We start from the raw sequence: 14,882 nt of genomic DNA on the forward strand, positions 1-14,882 counted from the left end.
AATAGCAGATCTACAAGCTCACAAAGTGTAGTGCCGTGGCACGTTGTGATCGATGGATATATATTAATAAAGGATAAAATAAATAAAATGTCCATACAGTATGGGCATTCCCAGATGATGCCCTGTTAGGGTACCCCCTTATGCCCATCTATGGAGATCCCCAGGCATCAAAACCAGGCCCTAACTTGCCAAGGCCCTGCTTGGCTTTACTAATTAACAAAAGTTTGTCCATCTATGATGTCAGACATAGGTCAAATCAGCCCAGTAATAATACATTACAACGCACAAGATGCAGCACTTACTGGTAAACAAACATAGCCCCGAAAATAATGGAAATTCACTTCCCAAAACTCAAATATGATTTGAACCACAGGGCAACCACACTTGCAATTTCACAAATTGCACATTTTCTAGTTATTGCCGTCAGACATTTTCTGTTCTTTTTAACCCATGCCTTTATATTTTCCTTTACATTTTTGTCGCTGTTGCTCCCACACACAGACGTACGCTTGAAGTCAATGAGCCCTGTGTGTACTTTGCTGGACAGCCTGATTCACAAAGGTCCTTGTTTTCTTATATGCCACACTTACTGGACCACTTAAGTGTAAGGGCCGATGCATACTCCACTTTCAGAGACAAATTTATGTCGGTTCGGGTCTGTCCAAACTAAAATATGACGTCATTCATAGGTTCGGTGAGACGAGTATCGTCATTAATGAGGCTGTTCGGTGCTGCTGATATTTTGTGACTCCACGAACCAAACCGAAATAAATTCAGCTCTAAAATCCCAAGGCATCAAAACCAGGCCCTAACTTGCCAAGGCCCTGCTTGGCTTTACTAATTAACATACGTTTGTCCATCTATGATGTCAGACATACCGGTAGGTCAAATCAGCCCAGTAATGCATTACAACGCACAAGATGCAGCACTTACTGGTAAACAAACATAGCCCCGAAAATAATGGAAATTCACAAACCAAACCAAAATAAATTCAGCTCTAAAAGTGGAGTATGCTTCGGCCCTATATCAGTAGGGTCCATCCTCTGTGTTGCATGATTTAAATCTGTTTTTTAATGTGCAAGAGGAAATGTAGGCCTAATGGTAGCAATAGACACCACCAAAACCACCAGGATTCATCTTGTGGGGATCATAAAGGTGCAAATTCCATGGCAATCCAATGAGTAGTTTTTGAGGTATCTTGTTTGGGACCAAGTGTTGGGCGGACATGTTGACAATCCGTCCTGCGAAAATAAAGTGGTGACGTAATTTTTGCTTTCTGAGATCCAGAAGTCAAACTGGCAAGTCAAACAATGTTGTAAGTGAGGCAATCTTACACCTACCACTGCCCTACTGTTCATTGGAAATCTGTGAGTGCAACAACCACTTTCTTCCAGGTGTCAGATGGACACACCTATGATACCAAGGGGTCACTTGGCTTTCAACAGCATGCCTCACCCAATCGAAGCACTTCACAAACCCGTGTCCTCTTTGGACCTGCATTGCGATGTCCACAGAGGTCCTTTAATAGTGAACGCTCTGTTTTCGGAGGCGTTCGTGGCTGCCTGGGGCCCGTACTAGCCTAACAACATAAAAGAGCTTCTGTACTCTTAGTCCTCCTGTCTGCTTACCGGTACATCACCACAACAAGATGTGGATGGCCAAATGAGATCATCATAAAACAACCATTCAGGTAAAGATGTCCCTAAAACATAGAGATCACCGACTAAACGTTTTAGACCATTTGAGCGGAGAGTCGTATAACAAACGTCCAGATTTCATAGCCAACGTCGTACCACTGCTATTGTAAGTGAGACATCATCTTGTAGTCGTGAAGACACCTTCAAAGAGGTCCCATAGAGTCCTGTGATTCTTGCTCGCAGGCCAGTATCCTGCGGCCGTTATCACTGTAGCTTCGGTTTGGCAGAAAGGACAGCCTACGGGTGGACAGAGAGAACAGAGGGAGAACATGAGAGATTAGATTCATCATATCCTAGCTGTGGTGGAAAAACTAAGTAAAAGTACGGAACACAAAATTAAAAAAAATGTACTTGAGTAAAAGTACAAAAGTATTGTTATCAAAAACAGATTTAAAGTACCAAAAGTAGAAAGTACTCATTATGCAGAATTTTTAAAAAATATAAAAATGTGTAAAAGTCTTTTTCAAATAGCAGATCTACCAGCTCACATTGGGTCCCATTGCGAAGCACTGTGAGCGTGTAGATCGGCTATTTTCAAATGGTGGTTAATGTATGAATACAAATCTACAAAGTTACTATAGGAACTAAAGTTTTCAACAAAAAAAAACATTTGTGGAGTAAAAAGTACAATATTTTTGCCTCCCAGATGTAGTGGAGTAGAAGTAAAAGTTCTGAAAATTGGAAATACTTCAGTAAAGTAAGAATACTTCAAAATTGTCCTTAAGTACAGTACTTGAGTAAATGCACTTACTTTCCAGAACTGGCTTAGATTCATAATTCCTAGAGTACGTTACAGAGTTCACTTATTGAATATTGAGGTTCCCTTCTTTGGGTTTGAAGGCCTACTGTAGGTCAGTGTAGCTGCTTAGTAGTTCTCAAAGTGGGGTTCGGGAAACCCCAGGGGTCCTTGAGGAGGTCCCAGGGGGTACCCAGCAAAGTGTGTTAATACAGCATCAAACATTTAACCAATTTAACCCTATTTAGTATCGGCTATTTGAAAACTTCTACCAGGGGTTGGGGTTGGTCGGATTTGGGAGGATAACTTAAAGACAACTCAGAGAGGAGTTGAGTTGAGTTGAGGCAGACAGAACGGAAGAGAGATGGTTGGAAAATTAAAAGAGAGAGGCAGGCCTAACTGCAGGGGGCAAAACACACACACACACACACACACACACACACACACACACACACACACACACACACACACACACACACACACACACACACACACACACACACACACACACACACACACACACACACACACACACACACACACACACACATCTGGTGGAATGTCCAGGGTGAAGGGGTGATGGGGGGGAAGATAAACAGACATGTTCTGTAACTACTGCTCTTCTGTGCTGTGTTTGGGGGGTGGGGGGGGATATTTAATAATGATAATTATTTGGGATTTTTCCATGCATTTTGATATATTTTTTAATAAGACATCTATAGGGTCACAACATTTAAAAAGAAAGTAAAGTAAAAAATATATATAAAATTGTCATCCTGTGATATAAATACAAATTATAATAATACTGTAAAAAAAGATTAACTGTAGGCTACATTTGCACATAATGTGAAATGTATAACTATTAGGAGCAGTGGGTGCTATTAATACAGCACCCCGGGAGCAGTTAGGAGTAATGGGGGCATCCTGTTTGTGTTTTGGCACTGTGTGCTGACGCGTAATGCGATCTCTTGTCTTTAGACTTGGAGTCCCTTCAAGGAGCTGCTATTTATTCCTACAAATTCAACATTACATTTCCTTTGGCACCAGTTTCCCCAACCAGCTTGAAGAAGATTAGGGAGTTTATTGAATTTATTTTAACTGAATTGTATGCAAAAAAAAACTTTAAATAGACTGCTCTAGGAGTCAGGATTAGTTTAGGGCTGTTGCCCTTTTTGAGACAAAAAGTAAGCCAAATACTGTTATCTCCCGTATCTGACTAGAGATATCCACGTGGAAATATCATGCTTTAATATTTTTAGATGGGGGCAAATCAAAGCCAGATTAAGTGAATAATGAAACATATACATTTGCTTAAAATCTGAGCATCATAAAATCTTTGTTTTTCCAAACACATGTGGCCCTTTCTTAACATGCACTAGCAGACTAGTCCTGCCCAAAGACCCAAAGCCTAATATCCCCCATGGCCATGGGGGATCCCTATTTGAGCTGAGAGCTAGATGTTTATTTTCCCACATGCCAGTTTGAATCCAGGGGTTATATTTGGATGAGCTGAAAACTATCCCATTTGTCCTGTTCTCCACAAAAGTGTAGTCATGGAAGAATAAATTGTGCTGTATTGTGGAGAAAACACTAAATGTCTCTCAATATCCCACTGCAAATACTTGGCTTCATCATTTCACTTATTCCTAGGGAGGAAAGAAAGCTAAATGGTACATGGCTTCACTTTGATTAATGCACTGTATGCAATTGCAATGTGGAAAATGTTTTACATATGGAACAATGCCAACAAAAACAATATAATTTTTTTCTACAAGTTCACTTGTGTGCCTGTAAATCAGCTATTTTCAAACAGAGTCCATGATCCTAACCCTAACCTTTCTTTTTACATGCATACATTTTCATCTCCAATACAGCTTTCACACTCTGTCATGTATCAATATGCCACTATGATAAAGAGGATGAGTGACAGTTTACACATCTGTTAATCCCGGTGTTTGGTAGCTACAGTACTTCAAGAGGCTACTACAGTACATAACATATTCAGATCAGAGTAGTCTGCCATTTGGCTAGATGATTGAGTTTTCTCTTACTCTATCTGTTGTAATACTCCAACAGTCAGCCTGTGTTGCCTCTTCTAGATAATAAGTGGTTCTACAGGCAAGGCGCCAGTGCTGCAGCTCTGTGTTTGGACAAATGAGACTAGAGCTCTTGAGATGAGAACCATGCTGTCATTCACATAAAGTTAACCTTTGTCCCATCCGTCTTTTTTCACTGAGACTTTTTTTTAGACACAATCTTCCACAAGTACTTGATTAGTCTATCGTCACTGTTTGGCAGAAACCTTGTGTTTCACATTTGTATGATTTTCGTAAAGTAAAGCCCTGCTTCATCATACAAGACTGTCGCACAAAACTAGTAAAAATCGTTGATCTACTAGCACACAATGCCTCGCGGTGCGAGGCGTTATGTGCTTGTATAGCGACTATTTTCACTAGTTTAAATCATTTTAAAAAAGATACAGTAAATACAAAAGGAACGGTTTTGGACATACAGTACAAGGTTTCCACCTGACAACGGTATGTAACCACACGAAAAAACCTCAAACCTCAACTGCATCTTTATAGTTGCTGTCACCTTTGTGAGGAGTCACAGAATTGAATATAATCTATATATAATCTTGAATTGTGTCTTATGTGCAATGATTTGTTTTTTATTTTTTTCAATGACACATGATTAGCACAAGCAAATACATTTTTAAGAGCCACCACACCCATTATAATTTCAAATACTTCTTAAGAATCAGTCTAGGCTAATTGACAATGGAGCAGCTTTGTAGCTAGGGCTAACCCACCCCATCACTGGAAGGGGAGACATCCCTCTTTAGTTTAGATTCAGTTCAGGTCACTTGTAAGGATTTACTTATATGGTATTGTACATGACCAAAGCACGAGTAGACCATGTTATCCTTACATCCTACCCATAGGGCAAACGTACAACAGTAGATGTTTTGACGGCATCAAATGATGTATAACGTTTAAACACACAAACATTAAAGCCCATTGTCAAATATACTGCATGTCTCAGCCCTTCAGACATCCCACTGATTTAAATCACAGACAGTGTGGCTCCAATTTGGCTGGCCACATTTGTAGTAGTAGCCTAGTATATGCAAAGAAAGAAAGACATTATTTTATTTGTTTTAAGCCCATACTAGAACTTTCCCATATCACAGGAGTTTAAATGAAGAATGGGCTGCAGGCCATCCGTCAAATAGGATCAGATCTCACATCATCTGGGTCATGCAGAAACCATTTGCTTTAAGTCTACACAGAGAACTATTCTGGAACCGAAGAAAAAAGAGCACGTCTCCCATTGATGCCCACAAATCTTCATATTAATTACTATAGCAACAGGTTGATTTATTATAAAATAAAGCAGAGTTTATGTTCATTGTTACCTTGCCTTGAGTTGCAGCTTGCCAGAATTAACACCTTATGTAAGTACAGGCAGTCAGTCAGGTCGACGTCACAGAGATAAATAAAACAAATTCTAGAACGGTCAGAGAATTCTAGAAGGGTCAGAAAAGTCACTGGCAGCTGGGAGTGCTGATAGCCTTAGCGAAGACGATCAGAGAACTCTGCCAACGGATACATCTGGTGACATAAAAAAACGGAAAAGACTAACAGCATCACAGAACCAATGCAAAGACTTGAGGACGTTCCTACATATGGGATGGTATCACTATCAGGATTGGTTTTCAAGACAGTCGGTGTGTTAGCGCTGGTTCTGGCCCACAATGAATTTAGAATTCCTCAGATGTAGCAGTATCCTCCACAGAGATCATCTGGCTGGTTTGAGACTACTAGACTGGTTAAGTTTGTCTGTGGGTTTTATGAATATTAACAAATGAAAAGTATTAACAAGAAATGATAATTCTGATATTTTTTTCCATTCACTGGAAAGTAACGGTTTTGGACATACAAGGTCTCTACCAGAAAATGAATATACGTGTTTCTGTATTTGTGTTGACGTTGTGCAAGTAACATTCGAGATGCATGCAGGACTGCCAGTTCTCAGAGTGAGCTTGAGTTGGCAAGAGGGGAAAAAAATGTTTGTGATACTTTTTGGGTGACATACTCTTAGACTTCATCATCACAGAAAAAGATTATCTGTTTGTGTGTATAATGTGTGGTGTATGTGTGGGTGTGTAAAATGTCTACTGATTCAATGTATATTAATTAAATAATATAGTATAGCAGAGTATAGCACTTGTTTAATCCGTTGGCTGGCACCTCACAAGGGCTGGAGTGCTGTGCACCTTTGGTAACCTTATTCAATGTATATTAATATTGAACGAGCACACACACTTTGCCCTCCCTGTTTTAGCCCAATCTCTGAATTTTGATGTCACCAGACGTATCCGTAGGCAGAGAGCTCTGATCATCTGGCTATGTGAGGCTATCAGCCGCAACCCCCCCCCCCCCCCCCCTGCACGTGCACACCTCCTTGAGAATGAGTGTGCTTGTCTGAAGGGTGGAGGCCCGCCCCTCTAGGAAACTGAGCCAAAACCAGTGCACAACATACACAACCACATCTAAAGTACATTATACGCTGCTAATAATAGCTCTGATGCAGTCCACCAGTCCACCAGTGCTACATCATGGCCAAATTCCTGTGTGAGATATCAATGTCTGTGCGAAATAAATACATGAATGAAAAACAGCTCTTCATGTCTACTTCATCATGATCTCTGTGAGGGCCGAGTGTTTGAACGTCTTGATTATACAATAGCTCAAACTGTCTAAATGCACCTCTCTGACATTAATGGCCTACGGTATATTACACCTATAGGACACACACCACCACACAGTACTCTCTCTCCCTCTGTCTGTCTGTCTGTCTCTCTCTCTCTCTCTCTCTCTCTCTCTCTCTCTCTCACTGAAATGTGAAACGTGGAATTATTCGATTCAATTACAGTATAGGCCTAGTCTAGGTCAATATTCAGTCCAAACAGTAAAAACCTCAGTGATCATTTTACTCAGAGATTGTAATGTAACCAAATGCACAATACGCTTTCCACAGCTGAGATATGGGCCCAGATTGTTCGCAAATACAAGATTACTTTTTGATTTGTTCATCGATCTCAGCCTCTGTACAGTCCCTCAGAGTGTGCGTCAATAGCGTGTGTAACTTAACATAGTGTCACAGTTCAACACAATGTTTCCTTCAGAAGTAATTGGAAAATCAACTATAAACGTTAGCAGGCTTTATTACTCGACTTTGTTGAATGCTTGATTCTGATTGGTCAATCACTGAGTTCAGCGGTGTGTTATTTCTGGATAATGACCGCTCCGCTCAACAATAGGTGTCAAATCAAAGGCTCAGAGCACCTGCTGCACTGTGTGATTTTTATGCGGTATCCAACATGACAGCCATGTAAACAAACACACAATGTAATTTACAATTAAAAGTTGTTCTCAAGAATGTTTTTGAAAACATTCAGTAATCAAAAATCTAAAAAGTCTAAGGGGACGTTTTTTCAATAAGCCCTATTCACGCCCCGCCCACTCAGCAATTTCTCAGCAACTTCCTGCCTGGTGCTGACGTCACGCTTTGAAGGGGAAACCCTGCTAAAAGCCCATAGAGTTAACACTGAAATCGCTGGACTTAAAGCCAACAAATCATTATTTCGAACGGTAAAGTAAATTATAGCGCTTTTTGCCTTTTACCATCTTGTGTTCTTGATCACGCTAGCCGTATTTTATACTTTACTATTCGGAAATTGCATTAAATTTGCGATTTCTGTGTTAACTCTATGGGCTTTTAGCAGGGTTTCCCCTTCATAGAGTGATGTCAGCAGCACCAGGAAGTTGCTGAGTGGGCGGGGCGTGAATATGGTCTATCGACGTCATTTCTTGTGTTCCGCTTGTGAACTGTCAAAGCTTGTCAATGGTAGTGAATGAGTTAAAGGAGTAGTTCACCCCCCCCAATTTCTTTTTCTATTGATTAGTCACGCCATGGAGACTTGAGTTCAATAATATTTGAAGTTTTTTGTCGCATTCCTAAGACAAATATAATGGAACCCCCATTGAACCCCCATTGATTCCGGATGGGGACCCAAATCGATTCCCCATCCGGAATCAATGGGGGTAAATTTACTAAAATCTATTTTTTGTCTTGAGAATGCGACAAAAAACTAAAAATATTATTGAACTCAAGTCTCTATGCCGTGAGTAATCAATATAAAAAAAGTCATTTTGGGGGTTAACTGCCACCCCTGGACCCCCTGAACAGAGGTACAGCCGTGCAATCTGCGTTTTATTTATAAACATGTTTTAAAAAACAAACACACCAAATGATAAACAACGCGCTCGGGTCGCTCAGTGCAAGCCAGCAATACGTGCATTTTTGGTCGGCCACCTACTTATATGCTGCTGAAGGGTGTTTTCCTCCGTTCATTTGCATGGAGCGAGATGGGGTAATCCGCGAGAAAAAACAGCGCTCGAAAGTACATTACGTCCTCGTCGCACACACATCGATCTAATTCCATGTATTCCACTCATTCCGAAGCCTTGATTTCGTCTGTCGTCTGAGCGAAAAAGACGAGGGGATGCTCTAGCCAGCCTGCACCGTTCACAATACAAGGGAACGTAATGGCCGCCCGAGGATACGGTAGCACTTTATAATGAAGTACCTCAATAAAGGCTAATTAACAGCTAATAAGGCACTTATTAACAATTAATTGACAGCTAATAAGGCACATTAACAATTAATTAAACACTTATAAGATACTTATTAACCTTAATATGTGCTTATACATCTTAATAAAGCAATAACAAGGGGGTAGTGTATTTATGAGATACTTAATCGTTATGTGCTTATAAGTTTCTTGTTCTATCTTAATTAATAGTTATAAATGTATTATAATACTATTTAGATTTATAAATGGTTAATAAGACTTAATTAATAATTATTAGTCCCCTTATGGGAAATTGAATATCCGTTGAGTCCTAATATTGCATTTATAAACCCTTTACTATGCACTTATTATGAGATCAATTAACATTAACAAATCCTTAATAAAATCTTTATTATAACAGTATAAACAACAACAAGTCATTAATTAAGCCTTTATTAACACTTTATTAGGCAATTTACAGCCACCTATTCTAAAGTGGGAACACATCGGTTACACCCGCCACTTCGACATGTCTCCTTTCCGACATGTCTCCATTCCGACACTAACCCTATCTCTAACCCTTACCCTAAACTTAACCTCTATGGAAGTGTCGCCACTCCGAAATTGACTTCTTATTGTCGGAATGGAGAGCGACACCCGAACACATTGTATAAACGTTAACAAATCCTTCATAAAGTCTTTATTCACAATTGCCATTGTTTATAAGGACCTTATTAAGCATTTGTTAACGTTTATAAGAAGTGATCCCACTTTAGAATAGGTGGCTGCAAAATGTTTAATTAGGGTTTTATTGATGTGAATAACACATAGCTCGATTGTTTATAAGGACCTTATTAAGGATTTGTCGGAAAGGAGAGTGAGACATGTCGGAGTGGCGGGTGTAACCGATGTGTTCCCACTTTAGAATAGGTGGCTGCAAATTGCCTAATAAAGTGTTAATAAAGGCTTAATCAATGACTTGTTGTTGTTTATACTGTTATAATAAAGATTTTATTAAGGATTTGTTCATGTTAATTGATCTCATAATAAGTGCATAGTGAAGGGTTTATAAATGCACTATTAGGACTCAACAGATATTAAGTTTCCCATAAGGGGACTAATAATTATTAATTAAGTCTTATTTACCATTTATAAATCTAAATAGTATTATAATACATTTATAACTATTAATTAAGATAGAACAATAAACTTATAAGCACATAACGATTAAGTATCTCATAAATACACTACCCCCTTATTATTGCTTTATTAAGATATTAAGGTTAATAAGTATCTTATAAGTGTTTAATTAGTTGTTAATTCATTATAATTAACTAGTTAATTACGGTTTAATAACGTTTGAATAAGAGTTAATTAATTGTTAATGTGCCTCATTAGCTATTAATTAATTGTTAATAAGTGCCTTATTAGCTGTTAATTAGCCTTTATTGAGGTACTTCATTATAAAGTGCTAGGATACCAGTTGCAGCCCCAGCCGATGACGTCATCACGTTTCTGACGTGATCCCATCTCAGGAGGTCTCTTAAAGAGACAGAGCACGGCTGGCGACTGTATTTTTTAAAAAATTATGATTAATTTCATAAATTACGGGAAAGTACGGGAAAAGACGATCGGACGATTTTTTAGTCGGGACAAGTACGGGCAAGTGCGGACGGCTTACAAGGTGTTAAGTAGCCGTGTAATAAGCAGGATAATATCCACTCCACCCTCCCTTCAGGATGATTAACACCTCGACTTCGTCTCTGTTTAATCATACTGTCGGGAGTTATTTGTCAACAACAACCAGCGGAGTGGATATTATCCCTTGCATAATCAATTGCTTTTTTTTACCACTAAATCAATGCAGATTTGCATAATTTTCCACGTCCGCATTGCGATGCATCTTGGAGCCGGTTCGTTTCCAAACCTCTATTCATGCAGTGTTTTATTAAACTAGGATTTCCCCCCTTGCTACAGACCCTTATGTGTGTGTGTGTGTGTGTGTGTGTGCGTGTGTGCATGTGTGCGTGATTGTGTGCATGCTACATGACTGTAGTGAGAGGAAATGGTAAGAAATAGCTTTGTGTTCCTTTAATTTCATGGTAATATATTTTCTGGGACATTAAATAATCAAACGGCAGTCTTATCTCTCAGCTTTAAGGGCTGGGGGGGGGGGGGCTGCCAATAGGAGAGCTACAGAGCTTTTTTTCCCCCCACAAGAATGTGAGGGAATAGGCAGCCTCGGCTTGACCCACTGAAAAAGGAAATGTTTGTTTAGGACCCCACAATGATTGTTTTAGGGCCCCCTCCTTCCAAGATGATGGTATAATAATATTGATTATTCATACACACCTACTGTTGTTGTTGTAGTACAAAGTAAAAATTTGCCTTAAGGTCTTCTGTTTAGGAACACTTTCTCAGTGAAATACAACAAAGGAGAAAGAAAAGTCGATAAGACAAAAACAGTTGTGCCGACATTGGTCAGTAGCAATCTGGTATATATTACAGTTGTTGTACTGCAAGTTTGTTACTGCTCATGGCATTGTTCTGTTCACAAAACAACAAATTATATATTTTTATTACAAACTACGTACTGTACTGTATTGCAATCCAATCCAATCCTACCCAATTCTCATATTACATAATCTGATATGCAATGCATGTTTTCTGTATTGCACAAAAGTTTAACACAATGTTCATAATAAACCCTGAAATGATTGGTTCTGGTTCCTGTGATATGAACAGGACACTGTGTTGTGGTAACCAAGTCTTAAAAGCCGTCACAGTCAATAACAAACAGGTCTTGTCTGTAGACAGTTTTTCTGAGCGCCGCTCTGTGGAAGGCGCGGCCATTACTGCGGTTTCAACCCTACGTACAACCAGGGAAACCAGTATAAAACACGCATGGCTTACCGAGGTTTGGGAACAAAGTCCTTGAGGTTGATATTTTTTATCCACTGCTGGCGAACATCTTTTTAACTCCTCGTCCAGCGTATCAACAGACTAGAGTGACACCGCAGCCGTGGCTGACTGCCCCTCTACTAGGGGAGTGCTCAGGAAAACGGTCTATAGGGCGACGAGCGCACACTAAGCTCAGATCTGTCTGTGTTGTGGTAACCAAATTTGTATTATTTTGAAATAAAAAATTGTTTGTGTGGAAATCCTGGTGACGCGAGTTCCCTAAATGAAATTTGTTCCAAGATCTGAGATTTCTTTTTTTTGAGCGGTGGTCCCGCCGCTCCTGTGATTCGCTTTCAAGATGTTACTGGCTGGCTGGCTGGCCGTGTATGTCTGTCGCCTGCCATACCTCTCCTGACCACACACACAGACCACACACACACGTTAAAGGAGGGGCGCTATTGAGCAGGGCAGGCAGACAACTCTCTCTCTCTCTCTCTCTCTCTCTCTCTCTCTCTCTCTCTCTCTCTCTCTCTCTCTCTCTCTCTCTCTCTCTCTCTCTCTCTCTCTCTCTCTCTCTCACACACACAGGCAGTAGCGAGCTACAAGTAGCGACGCTACATAGCTTAACTACATTTAGTCACGGTAGCGCAGCTCCTTTTGAACCAGCGTAGCTATTTTTAGACTCCAGTAGTGACGTAGCGTGCAACAAACGATACACGTTACCATCCCGGCGAAATTTGACTGCTAAATAAAGTTTGTGAGGAAAATAATTCCCAACAGATCCCCAAACATGTTGTTCTGCACAGCGCTGCTTTCACTTCATTTCAACGAACCTCCTCTGTGTTGAGAAGCGACAGCGTAAAGCGAGACACTTCACCCTGCAACTAGAGGGATTTATGGCTCTTTGAAGTGAGACCGAGCCAAGGATCTGTCTCACTATGCGCTCTCTACTTCGCACTCTCTACTGCGCGAACCGGATCCCATCGTTCACTTCAAAGAACCGTTCAAAAGATTCGATTCGTTCGCGAACGTCCCACCTCTGCCTGCACCGTGTTCAGGGAACGTCTGAGAACAACTGACATACAAGCTCACATCGCGTTGCAAATGCCAACATTGTGAGCTTGTAGATCTCCGGGGGCGGAGTATAAATCAGGCTTCAGCCAGAGATGGACAGTAGGCTACTCGACCCAAGTACTTGAGTAAGAGTACAGAGTACTCCTGGTCACACTCCAATCCACAGTAAACTCAGTCAAAATGTTACAAGTAAGAGTAAAAAAAAGTAGGCCTACTTAATTATATTCACTTGTAAACCTTTTGTAATAAATATCATTGCATTTATTTTGTGTGCTGAAGTCTCTTTTAAGTTGAAATATTAATGAAAGAACAATTGTTTGCCATAACCTTACTGTCTCTGTATCACACTCACCTTGCTTTTGGCCCCACTGCTATACCAGCACCATTTACTTCCAACATCTGGCTGACCTACCTTCAAGTGCCTCTGTTGAGCAATCTTGAAATGCATTTATTTGACCCATAAGTACTGCAACCCCCGCTGCACCCACCCAGTAATGCTGTTGCGCAGCCTCCACAACCACCGCTCACTTCACACGGGTGTGATTTTTATTTTTTAAATGACGGACTTAACCCACCGGCTATTTTCCAAAGATCTTGAAAAAATCTTGAAAACAAATTGACAAATGTTGACATTTTTTACATGAAGGTTTGAGACTACTGCACTAATGAAACCCGATATCTAGGTACCCTTGGTCAGAATGACAGTTTGTTACACAGTTCAGCAGGTGGTGTTCCCCTTTGATCCAAGAAACTGACCATATAACACTATGAGACAAGTCATTTGTGTTTCCATAAAAGTCAATCGAAATGATGTGAATGAAATGCACACTGGGCACCGTTACAATGCCAGACTCTTTGAACCAAGCTCTGAAGAATGAGGCTAGGTTGTTAATATTTTATGTTAAAACAATGAAATGATAAAAAGAAAACACATATACATTCTGTATTTATTCTCACTCATTCACACACACAAATAAAAATGCAAACACGCACACGCACACACACACACACACACACACACACACACACACACACACACACACACACACACACACACACACACTTAGTCAGTCACCATAACTTTGACGTGAGGCAAAGTGCTGTTCAGAATCAGCCTCTTGGCAGTGGCCAAGACATTTGGAAACGGAACACAGCCAAAATCCTATCTTGAGCGTAGCTCAGAGGTAGATCAAAGATGATGGCTCATGGCAGGTCTGGCAGCACGAGACACACAGAGTTTAAAGCTGATGGTCAGCCTCAATCATGGGTCTTTCTGCCCATGTTACAATACATGTGAGCTCTCTCTGTGACTGTGACATGCAGGGACATGCTGGGCCCCTGATTCAGCCCGGAAAAAGAGTTGGAGAGGCCCTCATTGCGCGCTATAGAGAGAGATCTCTCTCTATAGCGCTGCTGCTACTCAAAGATTTGCCATTTCAGATCATGACAAGTGACAAGCCAGTGGGCCAATTACATGAGTTATATTTCGTCATTGTCGGGTGGAAACCTTGTAGGTCCAAAACCATTTTAAAAATGATTTAAACTAGTGAAAACAGCCAATCTACAAGCACAGGTGCGAGGCGTTGTGTGCTTGTAGATCTGCTGTTTTCACTACTTTTGTGCGACAGCCTTGTATGATGAAGCAGGGCTTTGCTTTGCGAAAAAATGTACAAATCTGAAACTTGGAGATACGAGGTTTCTGCCCAACAGTGACGATCTACTTTGTTGGCCGCCCAGCCCCCAAAATGGAACGAAGGCGGACATTTTATTTTTATTTTTTTCCTAACGGCCGGCCTGGACCGGCCAGGAATGAACCGGCCGTTCGGGAGTTGTC

The 14,882-nt window shown here is 40.5% G+C and overlaps 1 protein-coding gene across 1 annotated transcript in view; it reads right to left on the bottom strand.

Moving 5' to 3' along the window:
• Nucleotides 1-1,840: 1,840 nt before the first annotated feature.
• The window catches only part of LOC308299730 (5-hydroxytryptamine receptor 4-like), a gene marked incomplete at both ends in the record, with an annotated part of 37,502 nt that continues 24,460 nt past the window's right edge, over nt 1,841-14,882 (bottom strand). The window contains one exon of the mRNA XM_080743520.1: nt 1,841-1,934. Coding sequence (XP_080599646.1) covers nt 1,841-1,934 — 94 coding nt within the window. The remainder of the gene's footprint in view (nt 1,935-14,882) is intronic.

This window comes from Nannobrachium achirus, assembly GCF_963921795.1.
Source record: "Nannobrachium achirus genome assembly, chromosome: 15".
In the NCBI taxonomy this organism is placed as follows: Eukaryota; Metazoa; Chordata; class Actinopteri; order Myctophiformes; family Myctophidae; genus Nannobrachium; species Nannobrachium achirus.